This window comes from Aristolochia californica, unplaced genomic scaffold (genome assembly GCF_029961685.1).
Source record: "Aristolochia californica isolate CCGP_79_NKW_82.1479 unplaced genomic scaffold, dmAriCali1.0.hap1 SCAF_12, whole genome shotgun sequence".
NCBI classification, from domain to species: domain Eukaryota; kingdom Viridiplantae; phylum Streptophyta; class Magnoliopsida; order Piperales; family Aristolochiaceae; genus Aristolochia; species Aristolochia californica.
The window spans coordinates 320091-341861 of record NW_027181793.1 but is presented as its reverse complement, the minus strand read 5'-3'; the positions used below and the strand labels follow the sequence as shown (position 1 = coordinate 341861).

Sequence of the window (21771 nt, the reverse complement as noted above, 5' to 3'; positions counted from 1 at the left end):
GCTATCTACATCATCATTTACACCTACTAATTAGACTGCATTTTGCTGTCTTCGAATATCTTTTTGTCTTCTTCCAACCATTTCTTATCTAAATTCAAGAGGGTCTTCATGGAAAAAACTTTATTAGACAGCCTTTACCCGTCATAGTAACGTGTGACACATAGAAACACAAAAAACCACTGGAAAAAAAAAAAACCACGTGGTGGATATTTATAACATCCGAATCTCTTCACCACATAGCAAAATCATTCCATAACACTTCAAAATTATTCAACAACATTCTATAACATTTAAAAATTAATCAAAGCAATTCCATTGCAGATGTCCTAAACCCTAAGTACACTCATCAAGTCCAAATTCGTCGAACCCCTGATAGAGCCCCACATGACTTCGCAATCACTATGAACCGTACCTCGTCAGTGATGGGGGTCGGGTTTCATTAGCTAATGGACGCCCGTGTAAGCGACTCAGCCTAGTTTGAATTGGTCTCAACCCACCCTCCATTGGCCCCTAAACCCTAAACCTTAATTCCAGAAAGTACATAACCTTAAACCCACAACCCTAAATCTTAAGACCAAGTACCCTAAAAAAAACCCTAAATACCCTTAATCATACTCTAAATACCCTAAAGATGAAATTGAACCCTAAATACCATAAACCTAACCCTAAATCCCGAAATTATGTAGTAAATAAACAATCAATACAAATACTGCACACAAAAATTAAAATTAAATCAAATATAATAGTATATTAATTTAAAAAAATTAGGGTTGAGGGTTACCTTATGAATTTTGAGGAAAACCAAAGCCTGATGGGGAAATTGAAGCCGAATGGGGAAATTAAGGGAAATCGAAGTTCAAGAGAAAAAAAATAATATTTTTTTGGAGGAAATGTTGCATCCCGACAGCTGGTTGACTAGCAAAAATGGACGAATTCCTGATTCCATACTTTAACCCCGGGGCAGTTTCGTCCGGAGTTGAAGCGATGAATGACCTAGGCAATGCGGGTGAACTTACTTTTCTTACTCGCGTGTTGACTTTTTTGTAAAATAACACGCGAATAGTACTCGCGGGTCCCATCTCGACAAGTTAATTTCATCGCCAAGATCCCAACACTGCTAACGGTTCGAGATTTGAGAAACAAAACAAAACCCTAGCTCTCTGTGTCTTCGTGCCGAGGCCGACCCTCTTTTCAGTCCTCCTTCGGACGAGCATCGCGTGGGTGATCTCAGTTCATTGGGCGCCTCTATTGCCTTGGGAGTTTATAGCAAGGAGGTATGTTCTGTTTCTTCTTTTGTGACTTCCTTTTTTATCTTTAATTGATCTGTCTCCGATTTCGTTCTCTTGTTGTTGCATTTTACTTGGGCTTGCTAATTTTAATGGAATGGTTGCGGTTGTTTTGACGGCAAGTGCTTTATACGTAGAGTTTGAGGTGTAGAAACCTTAGAGCATTTTAGTATCTCATTTCCTATGTAAAATTAGACTCTGGAGAGTCACTATGTTTGGTCACTGCCCTTCATTTTTTGTTGATTAATATGTCATTTCGTAGTTCTTGTCTTCTTTCTCCCATTTTATTTGGAATTCTTACCTCCAAATGATGTAGCAGTAGTCAATTTGGTGCTCATAATCTAATTTAAATGTGCATTATTTGGAGATGGACTGATTAAGCTTGAATCAAATGGTTTTAAATTTAAACGATCTAGTGCTGAACATTAGAGCTGGAACTTCATGGCCAAGTTCTGGAGAATGTGAACTTTGTGTAGATTATGGGCCATGTTATGCTCTAACGAGGCGCCTTCTTTGCATATTGGGCGTTTGGCTCAATGGCCATATGGAGGAAGGTTTTAATGTGAGGTGTGGGTTAATCAACGTTCAAGAAAAGCTTAATTGCTCAAAAGGAGAGGGGGATTGACGAGGTAGCTGCACGTAAAATAGTCACTGTATGACTAAAGTGAAGACATTCTGGAGTACTATGTGATTGGTGCATGAGTAATAGGTTGAAGACAAAATTGTATAAGATATTTGTTAGACAAGTTATGCTTTAGCAAAATACTGGGCAGTGAAGAAGGAACCTTAAAAGTAGAGATGGGAATGTCTGGACGAATACTGTAGCTTTAGAGCTTGAAAAACAGATTAAAAAATAACATTGTAGAGAACAGTTTGCAGTGTACCAGCAGAGGAGAAAATAAGATAGCTGTTTGAGAAGTTTTGGGCATTTTCAATTTAGATCTAATAGAGCTCTATTGACAGAATGTTAGGCATTTAAAAAGCAGCTTATAAGAGTGGAGATGACAATGTTTAGGTGAATACGTTAATTCCAGAAATAAATTGGAAGTAAAACGTTAGGTATACCCCTAACAAATGAGAGAATAGAAGATTTTTTTTGAGAAGGTTTGGTCATTGTTAAAATGAGATCTGATAGTTCACCACTGTGAAGGATCTTTTTGATGATTGTATCATGGACAGAGAAGATGTCTAGTATGACAACTATGAAGAGGAATATTCACATCTAGGACATGGAAATGTTTTGAACAAGGCTTTCGGGATGATGTAGGATGTCATACATGTGTAGGATGGGTGAGATTAGGTTATATATAAATTTCTTAATGCATTCATATATATGTAAGTACATTTTAGATATTCATGGATTGATTTTAGGAATGCTGTCATTATTTTAAAGAAATTAAAATTTTTAACTATTTTACCGATTTTTTTTCCGGAATTATCGAAGCAAATGAGCTCTGTTCTAAGAGGAAAAGCTCTGGAGACTAATTTATAATATAAGAGTTAGGGGTGGCAATTTTACCCATTTATCCATTCTATCGTTCTATTTGTCTGCTTCAAAATGTATATTGAATACTCCTAATTACCCAATTACCTGATTACCTAGAGGGATAAATTTGTAAATTTAACTCCTTATATAACTGTATGAAAGTAGTCCCCCTTATATAGGAGATAACTTAATTTAAAGATAACTTAATTATATATTTAACTAATTTTTTGTAGTTATAGTATTTTGATTTATTTATGTGTTTTTTATAATTCTATCATAATTTTATAGATTTTATTTACCCGTTTACCTGATTACCTACCAACAATTGGGTAAATAAATGGGTAAAAGAATACCCCTTACCTGTTCCATCCATTACTTGTATGGAATAAATTGTGCAAAATTAAAACGGCATACGGAATACTCCTTAACCGTTCTGCCCATTATCCGTTGCCATCCCTAGTAAGAGTATGGGATGATAGTTATTACTGTAGTTGTACTTAAAACTCTCATTACGATTCAAAAGGAGAATGAAAAAAATCCTTAGAATTGTTGGTTGCATTCAGGATAGGTACATGAGAGGCTTCATTTAGAAGGTTCAAAACATCTCCCATTACTAACATTTTTTTTTTGGTTGATAACTCCTGTTGAGGGAAATGCTGTAAAAACAGCCTGGGTTGGTAACACAGCAAAACTAATGAAATAGAGTTGGTTGCTAAGGCTGGATACCGATCAGCTTTGGTCTGGATATTGCATTCTGTATCCAGGCCATATGTAGATATCAGGGTATCCGAAATCCAAATATTTGACAAATTGTCCAAAGTAATATTTCTGAATTCGATTCTGTCGGATAGTTTTGCAGTTCAGATCATACCTGAAGAAGAAATTGGTAGTGAGAAGAGGGAGAGGGAGGGCTGAGAGAGAAGTACAAAAGCTAATGAAAAAATGGAAGAAAAAAAACATACTGTGAGAGAGAAATTTTTTGATACATAAAAAGACAATTTATGATATTTCTAGTACACAAGAGTGTGATGAGGGAGACAGGGAGAGCGTGGTGTAGGGGGAAAGCGAGAACAAAGAAGAGATTGTGAGCACGAGACTGAGGAGGAGAATGGAGATCAACAAGGAGGAAGACAACCAAGAGGAGATTGAGAGATGGCGAATGTTGATTCGTTTGGGATTTTTGAAGGCAATGGTAGACCCAAGTTTGCTAGGAAGTGGGAAGGAGAGAATGGATAGCAAGTAGTTGCAAGGAAACACAAACGATTGAAGAAACTTGGTAGATGAAATGCAGGAGTTTTCACTATGAAGGTACAATTCTAAAGATTGAGGAAGTAGGACAAAAAGAAATCAAATGTAGACCAAAATCTTTGTTGCAAGATAAGTCTTCCTTTAGAATGATTCTGGTATATTGGTCATTTATTGGTTCAACAGATGGAATAAATCTTTCAAAATATGCCACAAGGAGGTCTAGGGCGAGATCCCAATACGTCATTTCCATCTTTCACTTACGAAGGACATAATGTAAAATCAGCCACACTTAAGCAACCAAGAGGGAAGATGTGATTGGCCCCATTGCTTGATTGCATCCATCAAATGGAGTTTGCCTAATGCGGAATTGCTCAAAGATCAAATCTCAGAACATCAGAGATTCTCTTATTCACTCCAACCTTCTTTCTAGGCAAAGAAAAATAGCTTATTCAAATGCACAACCCAAATAACTGCTACAAGATCCTTTGTATTTGGAATACCGGATGTTCGATTCTATGCATCAAAATTTGTGGAATGACATAGAACTACCCCTACGGGCCCTTTGGAGTTTGGCTTGAAGTGATTGGCCTCCCTATTGTGCTATGGATTGATGAAGTATTCCAAGCCATCACAGGCAAGTTTGGCAAACTCATTAATTTTGATGATTCCACTAGCTTGAAGAAGAGGCTTGACTTTGCACTACTGCACACTCAACCTTTCTACTCGTTACAAAAACTATGGACCTCTTTGGATGGTTGAATATATTTGCACACTTAGTCACTTTGTAATCTGGCTTTGGAAGTTGGAAGTAGCATAACAAATAGCAATGTTTGGAAGCAAACCAGGCTGGACAAAGTCAAGGTGGAATCGATTAGCTAGTGCTTGGTGAAGGTGACTTGTACCCAATCACACTTCCATCCTTAGCACACTATGCGGCTATACTCTAGGAGCCAAATTCAAATTTTGAAGCCATGGAGGCAACCCTTGACTTGGCCTCAGAACACTCTGTCCCAAACTGCCCACCTGCCATCACAGTAGAAACAGTCGCTTCACGACCTGACCTACTTGACATCCTTAACCACATCTTTTACACTTCCTACAAAGTCCAACAACTACACTATTCTATTCCTTGCGATTAGTTTTATCTCTTGTTCAGATTTCATGTAATTTGAATAAGTACGTAAGGAGATATAACGATTTAAGTGTTTTTAAGTGACTAGGGGCATTTTTGTAGTTGTTTTTGATGACTCTATAAAAGCCCTGAGAGTCGAACTCGACCCTCACACAGAATCATTCCAGAACTCTGATTCCTTTCTCTGTTTTTTTTTTCTCTCTCTCTCTCTTTCTTTCTCCAAAAACCTAAAGTTCACTCTTTTTCAATAATAACATGAAAATCAGACATGTGTAACAAATTTTCTATAAGAATCATAAAAATATTTACACTAGATAAGTTTGCCACCTTTTCTACCAGTTATTGAACTAGGTTAAACCTCGGCCTGTCATGCTTTGGTTCAATGGTCAATCTGGCTCTTACAACATTGCTAGAACCGAAATAAGTGTTGGATTAAACTTGGTTCCATTCGAAAATGACTAGCCACCCATTACTATTTCTGAACACTTATCAATGTGGAACTTTTTACTTGTCAACATTCACCCTCATGTCCAAGTTACACATAACTAGCTTGAGATGTGGGCGCAAACTCCCATTGGAGCACAAACTTCCAACGGAGCACAACTTGGGCCTTGGCTCACACAAATATTGTCTGGTACCACTATTGGATTGAACTCAATTCCATGTCCAAATAACTAGTCACTTAGGAGGATTATTGCTCAACCTTATAACCCTATACAATTTCCTAATATTTATCAATATGGGACTTTTTTCTACTCAACAATAAGTATATGTTTAATATTATTTGTAAAGTTGGGTGCGAAACCCATCCCAAAATGACTAGCTAACTTAGGAAGCCTCTCTCCCAACTAATAAACTCAAGATCTTTGTACTCACTAATCCATGTGGGATTATTCCTTAACACTCCCCTTCACGTGTAGGCCCTCTTTTGTGGCTCTACAAGTGGATAATTTAGGTATATGCCCTCTTTTGTGGCTCTACAAGTGGATAATTTAGGTATATGCCCTCTTTTGTGGCTCTACAAGTGGATAATTTAGGTGTAAGCCCTCTTTTGTGACTCTACAAGTGGATAATTTTAGGTGCAGCCCCATATATGAATACCTACTTTGATACCATGTAAAGTTGGGTCCAAGGCCCATCCCAAAATGACTACCCAACTTAGGGAACCTCTTTCCCAACTAATAAACTCAAGATCTTTGTACTGACTAATCCATGTGGAACTATTCCTTAACATTATTGAAGTGTATAATCAGTAGAAGGATTTGCAGCTTTCTTCTTTTTTGTTTTTTTGAAATATATGTGTAGCTTTCTTCTACCACTGGAAATCTGCCAATTTTTTGGAGAAATGTCAAAGGCATTATTTACAACTTTAGGCAACAAACATTTCTTTCAATTGTTGAATATTTAGCCAATTTGCCAATGAATGGGCTGTCACTTTGTAGATTGCTATTTGTATTAGTCCTATAATTCTTTCTTGGTAAATTCTCTTAGCAGTTACAATATTTTTAAAACAAAGAAAATTGGATACACCCACACTACAGACTCACATTACAGACAAGCCTTTTTAAACTTTTATTCAAGCTACCTAATAAAAGAAATTAGGTTTAGAAGTAATTATTTGTGGTACTGATTTTCATTTTCAGATTTATGTTTCAACTAGGTTAACGTTGCTAGTCTTTTATCATAATATTTTTTGTTTTATTTTTCACTTTCTATCCTTTCTCGGATTACAGTTCTTAATGGTTTTATTTCCTTTTCTCTGTTCAATATGACATGATTTTCTTCACATCCCTTGGCACAATTGAAGCTACCTGATTTTTTCCTTTTTCTTTCCATTTTCATTGCTCTTAATACCTGTTGTTTTTGGGTTTGTTTTGTTCTTCTTTTTATTTCTCTTTGAAACACTTTGATAAATTTATTTGTAACTCTTTGTTTGTTGTTTTTTTCTTTTCTGAGCAAAAAGAGACAAAACAGAGCAAAAGACACAAAAAAACTTTTTTTTTTTTTGGGGCGGGGGGAGTTACTCTTCAATTCCTTGTGGTTGGAAACTCTTTTCCAGTTGTTCTTCTAGCATGAGTTTCCTCTTGTAATTACTCTTTCAAGCTCTAATGCAATAAAGCCAAACAACATTTAGAAAAAACAAACATAAAAAAAGCTTATTTTTGCCTACTCTGTTCACTGGCCTTGGGTTGGTCTGAAATATGTTTTGATGACACCTTATTTTCCCTTTTTTTGCCTTTGTCTTGTAAAATTCCATTGATCCTTTCACAGATATGGCAAATGATGGTGCTGATTCATTGAAGGCCATGAAAATATCTCATAACAAACCTAAAACTGGTATGGTTTTTTCTTCTTATCTCATTTTGATGGTTTGCTTTTGCCCTTATGTAGTTCTTTTAAAACTGACTTCCCTTTTATGTCGCAGACAAGAAGAAGGAGGTAAAAAAAGAGAGTGGCCTTGGTCTGACAAACAAGAAAGATGAAAATTTTGGAGAGTGGTATTCTGAGGTATCTTTAATTGTAATTTATCTTACTTGAAGCAGTGATTCTTTGTTGGCTTAATCTAATTCCTTACTCCTATAGGTTGTTGTGAATGCTGAAATGATTGAATACTATGATATTTCGGGTTGTTACATTCTAAGGCCTTGGAGCACTGCTATCTGGGAGATTTTACATGTGAGTAAATGATTTATTGGTGCATTCCTCTTGTACCAAGTTCATTTATATTGTATACTCTCATATTACTATTATTATGACCATTGCTATTTGAGGGAAAGGAGGCAGGACTAAAGTCTGGTTAACCTTCGCTATATCCAACTTTTTCTTTTTAAAAAATGTTATGTTATTTACAAGAATGACGTTTTCTTCATTACATTTTCAAAAATGTCATATATCTAATAGTTTACACATCCTTCTTAAAAAAAATATCATATCTCTAGTTTATCATTTAAAAATTATAGCAATAGGAAAAATATCTAAAAAAATAGTCATGAATGTATAAGATTCATTAAATTGAAGAAGAAGAAGAAGAATGTAAGTTTTAAGTCATTCAATTCAAGTAGACTGGGAATCCAATATTTTCTCCTTTGTAGCCCTGATCTCATCTCATGGAGCTCTAGAACAGGCCTTCCAAAGATGGCAAATCTCTTCCCTCAGCTTGCCTAGCTTACATCCCCTGGAGAATATTGCTTGAGAGGAATAACCATTACTGTGCAGCAGCGGTGAGAAGTTTATTTACTACTGCTATTCTCAATTGGGTTGTTATCTGGAAGGAATTTAAAACTCTTAAATAGGAGAATCATCAGAGAAAACTGGAGAATGATTTCTTAGATGTCCATTGCTTTGGATTATTAAGGATATTGAATGGTCTCTTGCTCCCCAGGGTGTTATCAAACTAAATGTTGATGGTAGTGCCTTTGGGAGCTTGGGACCTGCTGGCATTCGTAGCACTTTCCAGATCAAGGAGTCACTAATACTGCCTACTCGGGCCCAATCGATACTGCAGACTCCTCTACTGCAGAGCTTCTCAGATGTCGTCAAGTTCTCATAATTTTCAAGAGCTCCATTGGTAGTTCACTATGTATTAAGGACGGCTCAAACAGCCTCCTTGGAAACACTAGCAGGCTTGTCATGAGATCATGGGCATTGCTACTAAATTTCAGGGTTTTTGAAGTAATATACCGAGATCAGCCAACCGTGTGGCTGGCTTCAAGCTAAAGAAGGGGTATCCCTCCAATCCATCATTTGTAAGGATGCCCCTCCCTAAAATTTTGTTGCCTTAGGTTTGCTCTGGAATAAAAATTTCACCTTCTTAAAAAAAATTCAATTCCAAGTTAATTGTTAATCATTTAAAAAAGAAGCAGTTAATTGTTAATGCCATTTACTTCAATATGCTTACAATAAAGCCATTATTTTGTTTTATCATTAAATTATAAAAATAGGGAGAAAATTCTAAAATAATAATCAATCATGAATGTATGAAATAAGAAAAAGATATAGAATAAGATGAAACTAAGTTTCAAATCATTTTTGAAAGTCATCTAATTCAATTTTGATTGTTAAATTTTAAACTGGGTGCACCTATGTTAGATAGACTTCACTTGTATTTCTTTTTTTCTTTTTTTACTACTGTAGTTTTTATTTTTGGCCCTACCCTGAAGAGATTCGTGCAATATTTCCTTAGGATAGTTTTGATGTTCATATGTATATACTTGGGAGTAATTACTTATATACTCCTTGGCTTTTTTTTTTTTTTTTTTTTTAAATTTTTTGAATGATTAGGAATCCTCCTTCCTCCTTCAATATGACCATTAGGGCGAAAGGCCCAAGTCACCATTGAGCCTTGGCTTATGTTATTTGTAGATGATATAGAGTTAAGTCATAAATGGGGGGAGCTCATCATGTGCAGAGAAAAGATATAGAACTGGATATGTGGAGCAAGGCCTTAGAGTCCAAGGATATTGAAGTTTGTAGCTCATATACACTGTATAAATGACCTAAAGTTTTATTACTCAAATTCAAGAGGAACGAAAGTCTTACCTCTCATTTATTAATAGAAGAGCGACAATCACATCTCAGTTTCCTTAGGACATGTTTCCCATCTCTGAATGTTGTGGGCAATGCCCTTTCTTTTGAGGCTTGAGGCTTGAGGCTTGAGGCTTCTCTCCCTCTGCTTTTATATTTTATATTTTTTATTGGATAGCATATGAAAATATAAAAAAAGAAGTGAAGAAAAAAAAGAGGAATATTGCTGGCAAATTGTCCAAGAGGGAGTACAATTATATAAATTGATTAAAGTTTTGAGTTGTAGAACACTACAATCTATAAAATGGTTAAATTTCTAAGCTGTAGAACACCGCAATTCTACAAATGGTTAAATTCCTAAGCTGTAGAACATAGCGATTCTACAAAAGTTTAAGGTCTTGAGCTGTAGAACACAACAATTAATGGTTGTTGGATGCCATTTGTGCTATTCCCAGTTCATTTGTTTTGCCAAAATTTCATGAAATTACCACTTAACATGAATCTGAGTGCATCAAGCTTAGTTTTTTTTTTTTTAAGTTTACTAATGATCTTGCAAAAGCTAGACGCATAGGTTGGGTTAGTGAATGGCTTGGTTATACCCTTGAGTGGAAGCTGGTTGGAACTGGTCTAAAACCTTTTGTCTGAACTTTAATTCTAATTTTTTAAACTTTAAAAGGGTTAGTTTCACCAACTAACTGTGTGGAAAAAGATTGTATAGATGTTGCCAGCTTTCACAAATGTCGTCAAGTGTTACAATGGTACTGGCTGTCAGACAAAATTCTGGACAGACTGGTGGGTGGGCCCAAGCAACTTCAATACCAGCCATTGTCAATTTTTTTCTCTTGCTAGAAACAAAGATGCGACCATATCTGCCATCGGGCTAGATTCTAGTGAGTGGAACTTGAACCTTTGTAGAGCGCTTACGGATGTCGAAGCTCTTGAAGCTGTTGATCTTGTGTCGAGTTTATCGTCGGTTCGACTCAGAAATGTACCAGACTCTCTCATATGGACTCCATGCCCGCAATGTACGTTTTCTACTTCTACTGCCTACAACTTCCTACTCTCTCCCCCCTCTCCCCAATCCAACCATCCTGCTTCCATAGCGTGGTCCTTACTCGTACCTCCGAGAGCGAAGTTCTTCATTTGGACCGCGTGTCAAAACAAAATTTTGACTTCTGATTCGTTAATTTGCCGAGGAACAAATGTTTTGGATCCCTTGTGTTTGCCAAACCACTCCTGAAACCGTGGATCATATTCTGTTACACTGCACTTAGCAGATAATCATGCTAAATTAGGTGTTTCCCTCCAATATCTTGTTGTGGAGGAAGGCCTTGAACAGTAAGGTATGTATCTGTACTTTTTCTTCTAGTAACACATTCACACCTTTTTCTCAAAATAAAAATAAAAATTCTGTTACACTGCTATTATGCCCATTCAGTCTAGGTCGAACTCATTAACAAAATTGGTCTTCAATATTGTCCCTCTCAAAATCTCACATCTACTATACTCACTGTCACAAGCGCTCATCTTCCTAAGCTCGGAAAAGTATTTATCTCATGCTGCGTTGGTCATATCGTTTGGGCCTTATGGAAAGAAAGGAATAATCGGAAATTTAACAGAAAATATCTTCCAAGAAATATATTGAGCAATAGAATTGTTGGGCAAGTCACCTCTTGGATACTCATGCGGAAAGAATTCCAAAATCTCAAAGGAACAAATTTCTGTGGAAATTGGCAACTTATAGCTGAAATGTCTTACCCCTCTCATCCCCCGGCCATGGAAACTTGGCCTCCTCCTCCAATGGGTCATTTCAAATAAAATTTCGATGGAAGCACTTTGGGCTGCCCGGGCCTGCTGGATTTGGAGGGGTCATCCATGACAATAATGGAAATCTTCTCGTCTCTTTTGCTGGGTCAATTGGCGTGTCTGATTCAACCACTTCTGAGCTTTCTGGTTATATAATGGTTTAAAACTTTTTCATCAATGGCTGGTGGGGCCTCTTTGCGTCAAAGGTGATTCAAAAGTCATCATCAATTGGTGCAAGAAGTCTTCTAAACCTCTTTGGAGGCACTTGGATCTATTTGAGGATATCTGTAATTTAATTTCTCATTTGCAATGTAATTGGAATTATATTCCAAGATCCGCTAATCACCTAGCGGATAATTAGGCTAAATTAGGCGTTTCCCTCCAGCATCTTGTTGTGGAGGAAGGCCTTGTTTTGTAAGGTATTTGTATTTGTTATTTTTCTTATTTAGTAATATATTCACACCTTTCTACTTAAAAAAAAAGTTTCACCAACTAATAGTTCAGTATGCATGTATTATCAAGCTTGCTATGTCAATTTCTTTCTTTTTATATTCTTTCAAATAAGATTTTCTTTCTTACTATTAAGATTTTTCAACTTTTCATTCATGATGTCTATCTTTTTTTTTTATTTCATTTAAAGTTCAGACATAGATATGTTGGGTAGTTAAAGAACATTCACTTTGATATTCAAGTATCTTGCATATGCGTATAGAGAAGGTTTTTAATTTATGGTTTCTTATTGATGCTGATCCACAGGACTTCTTTGACCCAGAGATAAAAAAGATGAAAATAAAAAATTGCTATTTCCCTGTATTTGTTTCTCCAGCTGTTCTACAAAGAGAGAAAGATCACATAGAGGGGTTTGCTCCAGAGGTGAGAGTTTTAAACAAATTTAAGTTTCCAGAAATATTTACTGCCTTTTATTTATGGAAAACCTTAGAATTTTCACTATATTATTCAATCTAAGCCTGGATTTCTGATACATAAACCCCTAAAAGAAAATGTTTTCGAGTCCTGGGTACCATAAGTACCTGCATAAAATGTTGTTGATAAATCTTACTTCTTTTGAAGTCAAGTTATGAATTAAAAAGTTATTACTCTTTTTTTCTATCTGAGAGAAAGGGAGGCATTACTTATGTAATCTGGTGCTGTCTGGGTGTGCTTCTTTTAAGGTAAATTTTAGATGTATTTGCGTTGGGAAGCAAAAGCTTAGAAGAGGTGTACAACTTCAAAAGTATAGACATGGAATTAATAGTTTGGGAGGATACAAAGATCCTAGAGTCACCCCCAAATGACCATTCATCCTAACATGGAGTAAGCAATCCTGGGAAATTGAATTTGTCCAATTTGGAAGAAGTGGGACAATTTTGCTGTCCTGGAGAAATGAAGGTTCTGTCTAAAAGCATAGATTCTTTACTGGATTCTCCTGAGACTTCCATAAAATTGGAACCCCGTTGGGGTTGGGGTTTGCGTATAGTTTAGATGAAGTAATATGTGAGAAGTTCTTCTTTTGGTCCGCAAGTACTTTTAATGTGTTGTATTCGACATTTATTTGTCCTAAGAATCACAACTGGGAATTTTTGTAAGTGTTACATTTTCATATCTTTTTTAAATGTCGATCACACCCACACCCACACACACCCTTTACCCCCTGTGAGACTTGAAACCAAAACCTCACACTAGAAACCTTCTATGTGACTATTGAGCCAAAGGCCGTTTGTTAAGTGTTATTTGTTTTCAGTTTACTTTATTTTATTTGGCTGCTATAATTTCATTACTCAGCTTGTTTGAATGTAATTTTTAGGTTGCTTGGGTTACAAAATCTGGTAATACAGATTTGGAAGTCCCTATTGCAATTCGTCCAACAAGTGAGACTGTGATGTATCCTTATTACTCTAAGTGGATAAGGGGCCACAGAGACTTGCCTTTGAAGCTTAATCAGTGGTGCAACGTTGTACGATGGGAATTCAGTAATCCAACCCCTTTTATCAGGTAAATGTACTTTATACATTACCAAAACATGTATGTTATGAAAATGTTGTAAAAAAATGTTCTTTATCACTTAATAGTAGCCGAATATGTTCATGAACTTCAGCTGTACAGAAAAAATGTGGATGGAAAGATAAAACGTGTATGTCTGAAATATTTCACACCTTTTCATAAGTGACTTTCTCTCAGTTGTTAAATATTGCCTTGTTTGTACAAAGTCATTTAGATAACTGAAGGTTCATGTAACGTACTTATGAAGTCAGTTCTTACCAGTCTTTAGTTTTGGTTATATAAACAACCACTGAAAGATGCATTTATTTCAGGAGCCGTGAGTTTCTCTGGCAAGAAGGCCATACTGCTTTTGCATCTAAGGAGGAAGCAGATGAAGAGGTAAAATGAATAAATTCCAAAATCAAAACTTATTTTTAAGGTGTTCCTAAAGTTTTGAAGCATTCCCAGAGAGTACATAATTTTGGACTTGAGATTTAAAAAATAATTTTGAACTTTTCCAGAAAGAATGATGGTTTCATTTCATAGCTGTGGAGTTACCAAATACTAAAGGACAAAAAAAAATGATGATATTGTCACTAGTTAAGGATCCTAATTTTTCTTTTGAAATGTTGTATGGCTTTTTTTTTCAAAAGAATAAGAGCTCACCCTAGGCCCTCAATGAGATTGCCAACACCTTTGGCAAACTTATCAAGCAAGATGACTCTACCATCCATATGACCAGACTCGACTTTGCAAACTGTTCAATCTAACTTCTCTCTGGTCTGGCCATCGAATCATTCAACTGGTGGTGGGAGACTTTGTTTCTGGATCAAGATTACCTTTGATGTATTTATTTTCTGACAGCCCCACCAATCCCTCACCGCCCAACCCAACCTGCATCGTGCACACATTATCGAGGACCTTTTGACAGGTCACTGTCCTTCTTCAACCTCAAGTGTCCCCCACACCCTCAGTGAAGCTTCTCTCCGCACCTGGCATCTGTGCTGCAGCACCAATGAGGCATACTGCCTACCCCTTTCCTCTTTTAAGCCAGACTTCCCATTGGCTCCCCCTCTCTTTTTCGATATGGAGAATCCTCCCTCTCCCCTTTGCACCTCTTCACCCCCTTCATCGCCCCTTTTTTTGCCCACTCAAATGACTCTCACTCTGATTTAGAGCCCTACCCCCTACTACCTGAACCTCACCCTTGTTGAAAATGCCTTCTGGGAGTATCCAGAAACTCTACCCTGTCATCCTTTGGCAACATACACTAGAAAAGGCAAAGGCACCCAGAGAAGGATCCTACATGGAGAATCCAATAACCCCCCACCCAGCCCCCTCTGGATGTTGAGTCTTGGTGAGTCACACTCTGCCAACCGGGCCAGTCATACTCCCCTCACCTGGCGAGTGGTCGAAGATGCTTGTTGCTGAGCTATAGTCTAAGAAGCACAAGTATGATGTTGACGTCTGGCATTAGATGATGGAACTGGCTGAACTCATGGATGTCGTCTACAAAGGGAAATTACCTAGAGATCCAGGTGAACAAGGAGTGACCAAACTGATGACCAGGGAGAAATGATTATTGCTTCTTGGAATGTTAGAGGAGTTGGCTCAGCAATCCTTCCCTCAACAACTCTGCCATCATCCTCCTCCAAGAAACTAAGGCTCAAACCATGGGTGGCCGAACAGCCCACGATCTATGGCACTGTGCCACACTACCTTGAATTGCAGTCCCTGCTCCCGGCCATTCTGGTGGCATCCTCATCCTTTGTGATTCAAGCCAAGTTGATGTCTCAGATGTAATTCATGACACATGTCGTTGCCCTTAAGTTATGTGACTACAATGTATGGTGTTTTGTGGGAGTTTATGTTCCCACAAAATATCGAGAGTGCCTTGATTTTTGAGAGGAACTCACTTGTGTCTCTCAACTATGGCCCCTTCCTTGGCTATTTGGTGATTTTAATGCCATCCGCTACTGCAACAAAAAATCTCCCCATGCCAATCGAATCTCTTCTACAATGAGGGGCTTCCTTGATTTCATTGGTAGCTGTGAACTTGATGAGATCAGCTTATTCGACAAAGCTTTCACTTGGTCTTAACTGGCGGTCTCCTCTCATCCTATCCTTTATGACAAAAAATTCTCAACCTTTCTAGATCCGACCATTGGCCAATTCAGCTCGACACCAAGGCTAGACGATGGGGTGCTCAGCCTTTTCATATTGAGAACTCTTGGCTCTCGGATGAGGACTTCGACAAGCTAATATCAGATTGATAGCCTGGTCTTAATGCCTCCTATGCTATTGGATGGTGCTTCCCTCAAAGCTCCAAGGTTTGAAAGCCAAACTCAAATCCTGGTCTGCTACCTGCCATTCTGCCAATTGGTTGAGGAAACCTCTCTTTGTTCAAATTGCGTCTTTGGATGAAATTAAAGAGCAAAGATGCCTCTCCCCCATTGGATTCTCCCATTGCTCCTCTCTCCTCACAAATTTTAAACCATTTCAAACTTGGAATGCACCCATTGGAAGCACAGAGCTTGATTTTGGTGGTTGACTGAAGGAGATGGCAACACCAAATTCTTTCATGCCATTGCCTCAGCCAGATGAAGGACCAATTCAATTACCTCTTAGCTCATTAGCGATGAGATAACTTTGGAAAAGTCCTCCATTACTAACGCTATTCTCAACTTTTTTGCAAGGTTATATGCGGAGGATTGCCCTAACCGGCTTACTGTAATTCCCCATTACTTGGCCTCCCTTTTGGAGTTACTTTTCTCACACCGAAAAATTGAGGGCACTGTGCTTGGCTTGGCATTAGACCGTGCTCCGGGATGTGATGACTTGAACAATGACTTCTATCGAGGTGGTGGCCGACTATTAAAAACAATGTCTCTAGCATGGTTTGCAGCTTTTTCCATAAGGGGTTCACCTACCTTGTTATGGGAGCTTCTTTCATTGCTCTCATCCCCAAGAGGCCAGTTGTTGAGCACTCAAGGGACTTCAGACCAATTGGCCTCGTTTCTAGCTGCTACAAAAGTTGTTACTAGAATCCTTGCCCACCGCCTGAAGGCTGCCCTACCGAAGCTCATTCATCAAGGCCAAAGCGCTCTCATCAAAGGGTGCAACATTCTTGTCTCAGCAATGCGGCACATGAACTCGTCGATCACCCCAAAAGATCTGGCAGATCTAAAGTTATTCTCATACTTGACTTTGAGAAGGCTTTAGATCGTGTTAAGTGGCATCTGTTGGATAGCATTCTCGAGTATACGGGATTCACGAATGTTGATGATTTTGGATCAAAAGTTGCATTTCCTCGGTCTCCTACTCGTATCACCTCAATGGCACTCTTGCGGTTATTTCAGAGGCACTTCTGGTATTTGTCAAGGGGATCTCCCCCCCCCCTCTTCTCTTCAACCTTGTCGTTGAACATCTTTCTTCCATGATTTACTTGACCAAGGAAGTTGGGTGGCTTACCCTATTGGTGAACCGGATGGACTTCGATTTCCCACTACACTAGTATGTTGACGACATGCTATGGTTTTGGTGACGACCCTTTTGATCAGATCAAATGCATCAAGGCGCTCTTTGGGCTATTTAAAGTGACTTCCAGACAAAATTAATTGGCACAATTGATCACAAGTTTCCACACTGATCCGGACGAACGTCAATCTCTTGCAAGCCACCTTGGGTGCTTTATTGCTACTCTTCCTGTCACCTACTTGGGACTCCCCCTCTTTGACTGCTGACCTCACAAAGGGCTTTGGACTCCCATGATCAAGAGGATTGACAAACGATTAGCTACTTGGCAAGGCCGACTCCTCTCTGAAACTGGCTGCTTTGTCTTTCTGAATTCCTGCATCTTTGGCCTCTTGATCCATGCTAGAGAAAATGTTGGAGCTAACTTGGGAGTTCTCCAAGTACCAAGTACTATCATGGCCTATTCTGTTATACAAAAGAGGATATTCTCAACATCATGATGGCATGATAATACTCTCTTGGAATGTTCGGGGAATCAACTTGCACTCCAAGGGTGACATCATCAAAGCAGTTTTTTTTTACTATAAACCAAATATTGTAATCCTCACAGAAAATTAGCTGCAAAGTTTTGATAATTCTGTTGCCCGGAGCCTCTGGTACAACTTAGAATCTGAATGGGTAACGGTTGATGCGGTGGGCCACTCTGGTGGCATTCTCGTAATTTGGAACCAACTCGGTTGAAGCCGTAGCCTCTAATCCTAGCCTTTTCTCCCTATGTATTCGATTCCGAGATAGAACTTTGGGCATTGAATGGGCCCTTGCGGGCATATATGGCCCATCTAGGCATGGCGACTGAGCCTTTTTTTGGGATGAATTATTGATGCAAACTCAACAATGGGACTTACCTTGGCTTCTTGCCGGGGATTTCAATGCCACCCTCCGATGCTCTGAAAAAAGCCCTCTCGCAAAAAAATTCTCCCCCACTCTGAGAGCTTTTTCGGATCTAATTTGTAGTTTAGAACTTCTCGAAATAACGCTATTTGGAAAAAAAAAATTACTTGGTCCAATGGACAAAGCCCCCCTCTACTCTCCAAATTAGACCGTTTTTTGGCAAATAATGACTGGCTGCACCTCTTCCCCAACACCTTCGGCCAAGTCCTCAATAAAATTGGATCCGACCATTGGCCAATCCAAATAAATACTCACCCCCCCAACCTGGGGACACCCTCCATTCCGTTTTGAAAACTCCTGGTTTCTCAATGATTCTTTTGTCCCCCAACTGAAAAAAATGGTGGAAAGAATTTAGTGACCACCCAATCCCTGGTTGGTCATTTCCCCTGAAGCTCAAAGCTCTAAAGCTAATGATTAGGCCCTGGGCTCGTAGCCTCTCTACTGCTGCTGCATCTAGGAAAAATTATATTCGGCGCCATCTATCAGAGCTTGATCTCCTCGAAGAGCAAAGGTCACTCTCTTCCTCTGTACTCATCCTTCGAAACCACTTAAATTCTGATCTTTCAAATTTTCTTAAGAATGAAACCACTCACTGGAAGTAGTGGGCTAGATTCCACTGGCTGACCAACGGGGATGGCAATACAAAGTTCTTCCATGCCATTGCTTCAACTCGTCGGAGAACTAACCGTATATCCTCTATTCTTCATGAAGACGAGGAGATTATAGATTGTGTCTCCATTGCTAATGTACTTGTGAAGTTTTTTACAGATCTATACACAGAGAAGTGTTTCAACCGTCCTACTCTTGATCAGATTGAGCTCAATCGTATCTCTGCGTCTAAAGCTGCTCTACTGGAGCGGCTTTTCTCTCCAGAGGAAATTGACACAGTTGCACTTGGTCTGCCAAAGGATCGAGCCTTAGGTCCAGACGGTTTCAACGGTGAATTTTACAAAAAATCTTGGGGAGTAATCAGAAATGATGTTCATGCTTTTGTAAATAACTTCCATCAAGTAAGAATCACTCACAAATCCATTGGTGCCTCTTTCGTTGCCCTTATACCAAAAAAACCAACTCAACCCTCCCTCAAGACTTCAGACCTATCAGCTTGACCACCAGCTCATACAAAATTTTAGTCCGGATTCTTTCCAACCGTCTAAAGGCCATCCTCCCCTGTGTTAGTAGTCCATGTCAACGTGCCTTTATCCGAGGCCATAATATCCTAGACTCAACTATGGCAGCTCATGAACTTCTTCACTCTTTTAAAAAATCCAATAAGCCAAGAGTTGTCATCAAATTAGATTTTGAGAAAGCCTTTTACCGGTTCAACTGGAAGCTAATTGACCACCTCTTCGGTGAGATGGGCTTCACCATCCGCTGGAGATTCTGGATGAGAAGCTGCATTTCCAATGATTCATATTCTGTTCTTGTCAATGGTAAGCCATGTGGGTACTTCAAAGGCACAAGGGGTATCAGGCAGGGAGATCCGCTCTCTCCTTTCATCTTCAACACTTGTCTGCCATGGTCCGACTGGCTAAAAGGTCAGGATGGCTCAGCCCTATCTCCCTTGATCCGGCACAAGACATTGCCCTCATTCAATATGTGGATGACACCATCTTCTTCTGCGAATGCTCTTTAAATCAAATTCACAACATCAAAGCCTTGCTTAACTTATTTGAAATCTCATCGGGCCAGAAAGTCAGTTGGCCAAAATCATCTATTAGTAGTTTTAACATTGAACCAAATCTGCTTAGTTCAATGGCAAGCTATCTTGGATGTAAAATTGAGATGCTTGTAGGAACCTATATGGGGCTCCCCATGACCCCGCGACTTCCTTCCAAGGCTTCTTGGCACTTGGTCTTTGAGAGATTGGAAGGGCGCTTGGCCTTCTGCAGTGGGAAATTCCTTTCTAAAGCGGACAAAATGGTTTTAATTAAATCCTGCTTACATGGAATTCCCAGCTACTATTTGTCCATGTTCTGATGTCCTATTTTTATCAGAAATAGAATTGAGCTACTCAAAAGAAGATTTCTGTGGGGAGGCCCAAATGGGGAGAAAAAATATCTTTTAGTAAAATGGGAAGAGTTTGCAAACCAAAATTCCTCGGAGGACTGAGTATTCGGGATACTGCCACTACAAATTCTGCTATTCGCCTTAAATGAATCTGGAAATTCAACCTCTACCTTGTCTTAATTTGGAGAGCTTTAGTAGCGGCAAAAGCTAATAAACATTCGGGTTGGTGGACGGAGGAGGGAAGTTACACTTCTCTCTCCCCTACTTGGAAAAAAATCGTCCTACTTCTTCCAAATTTCTAGAAAGCAATCAAATGCTATGTCAGCAATGGTACCTTAACTAAATTTTGGACTAATTGGTGGACCGGCCATTCCAGCCTCAAAATCAGCCATGAATCAATCTCTAGCCTCTCCAGAAATACTGATGCCTTTATCTCTGAGGTGTGGTCTGAAATTGGGGAATGGGATTTAAATCTCAGAAGGCATCTTTCGGATTCTGAAGCCATTCTGGCCTCCAATCTCCTATCAAGTCTTCCTGCAGTCAAGCCCAATAACACAAATGATACTTTGATTTGGACACCCTACTCAAAAGGGTCCTTCTCCACTGCCTCAACATACAACTTCCTCTATAACACATGCACAACCCAATCAAATCACCCTGCGGCCACTGCTAGGAACCTCCTTGCCCCACCACGTGCAAAAATTTTCATTTGGACTGCCTGCAGGAATAAAATCCTCACCTCTAGTTCTTTAGTCTGGTGGGGTACCCAAGTCCCGGACCCTCTGTGCCCTTTCTGCAAAAAATGCTCCAGAAACTGCCAATCACATTCTCTTATAATGCCATTATGCCCACTCTGTTTGGACCTTATTTTTAAATAAAATTGGGCTCCAATACTGTGTTGCATCAAATTTGTCATCTACTATCCTCTCACTCATTGACACCAGACTCCCAAAGTTAGGAAAGCTGATTCTATCATGTTGCATTGGACATATCCTATGGGGACTATGGAAAGAAAGAAATAGGAGGAAATTCAAATTCAAATCTTCCCCACCGAAATTTTGACATATCAAATTATGGGCCAAGTATCTATTTGGCTTCTAAACAGAAAAGAATTCAGAAACTTCAGCAGAACAAACTTCTGAGAAAATTGGTAGCTGGTTGCTGGGCTGTTTCAGCCCTCTCACGTCCCGATCATGGCTATATGACCCCCCCACCATTGGGCCACTTCAAGCTTAACTTCGATGGGAGTGCTCTTGGTTGCCTTGGCCTTGCGGGCTATTGAGGAGTTATACATGATGCAAACAACGATCTCCTCTTCTCTTTCGCAGGCCCTTTTTTTTTTTTTTTTGAAATGATACTGAATTTTATTATGAGAGCTCAAACAAGCAGATTATAAGAGGAGAAACCTTCCCAAACAATGAGAGATTGCTGGGAGGTTCCGAATTTAGCCAATTTATTAGCTAAAGAATTGGCTGATCTAGGAACGAGTTTCCAATTACAATGAATAGATGACACAATGTCAGCAATACAATCAGTGATTGGCCAGTGGCGCCAAGGAGGGGAACTATCTTTTGAACATCAGCTGATGACAATCTTTGAGTCGCCTTTGATAATCAGCTTGCCATGAAGCCGGTCTTTAAAGATTTGGAGGCCGAATAGAAGAGCACTCACTTCAGCAGTGTTTGAATCAACAATACCCACCGGCCCTGCATATGATAGAATAGGGTCTCCACTGCTGTCTCTGAAAACACCACCAACTCCAGCCGGCCCAGGACAGCCTAAAACATTGCCATCAAAATTGAGTTTGGTGCAATCGTAAGGGGGAGGATCTCAAGTAGCCATAACCGGATTCCTACAGGGACCCGCCATGTGCG

At 39.0% G+C, this 21771-nt stretch overlaps 1 protein-coding gene across 1 annotated transcript in view; it reads left to right on the top strand.

Annotated features, from left to right (window-relative positions):
- Window positions 1–1138: 1138 nt before the first annotated feature.
- LOC137945984 (proline--tRNA ligase, cytoplasmic-like) overlaps window positions 1139–21771 on the top strand; it is a 30781-nt gene continuing 10148 nt past the window's right edge. Inside the window, exons 1-7 of the mRNA XM_068792115.1 lie at window positions 1139–1274; window positions 7424–7489; window positions 7578–7660; window positions 7736–7828; window positions 12239–12355; window positions 13287–13474; window positions 13795–13861. Coding sequence (XP_068648216.1) covers window positions 7426–7489; window positions 7578–7660; window positions 7736–7828; window positions 12239–12355; window positions 13287–13474; window positions 13795–13861 — 612 coding nt within the window. The 5' untranslated portion in view covers window positions 1139–1274; window positions 7424–7425. The remainder of the gene's footprint in view (window positions 1275–7423; window positions 7490–7577; window positions 7661–7735; window positions 7829–12238; window positions 12356–13286; window positions 13475–13794; window positions 13862–21771) is intronic.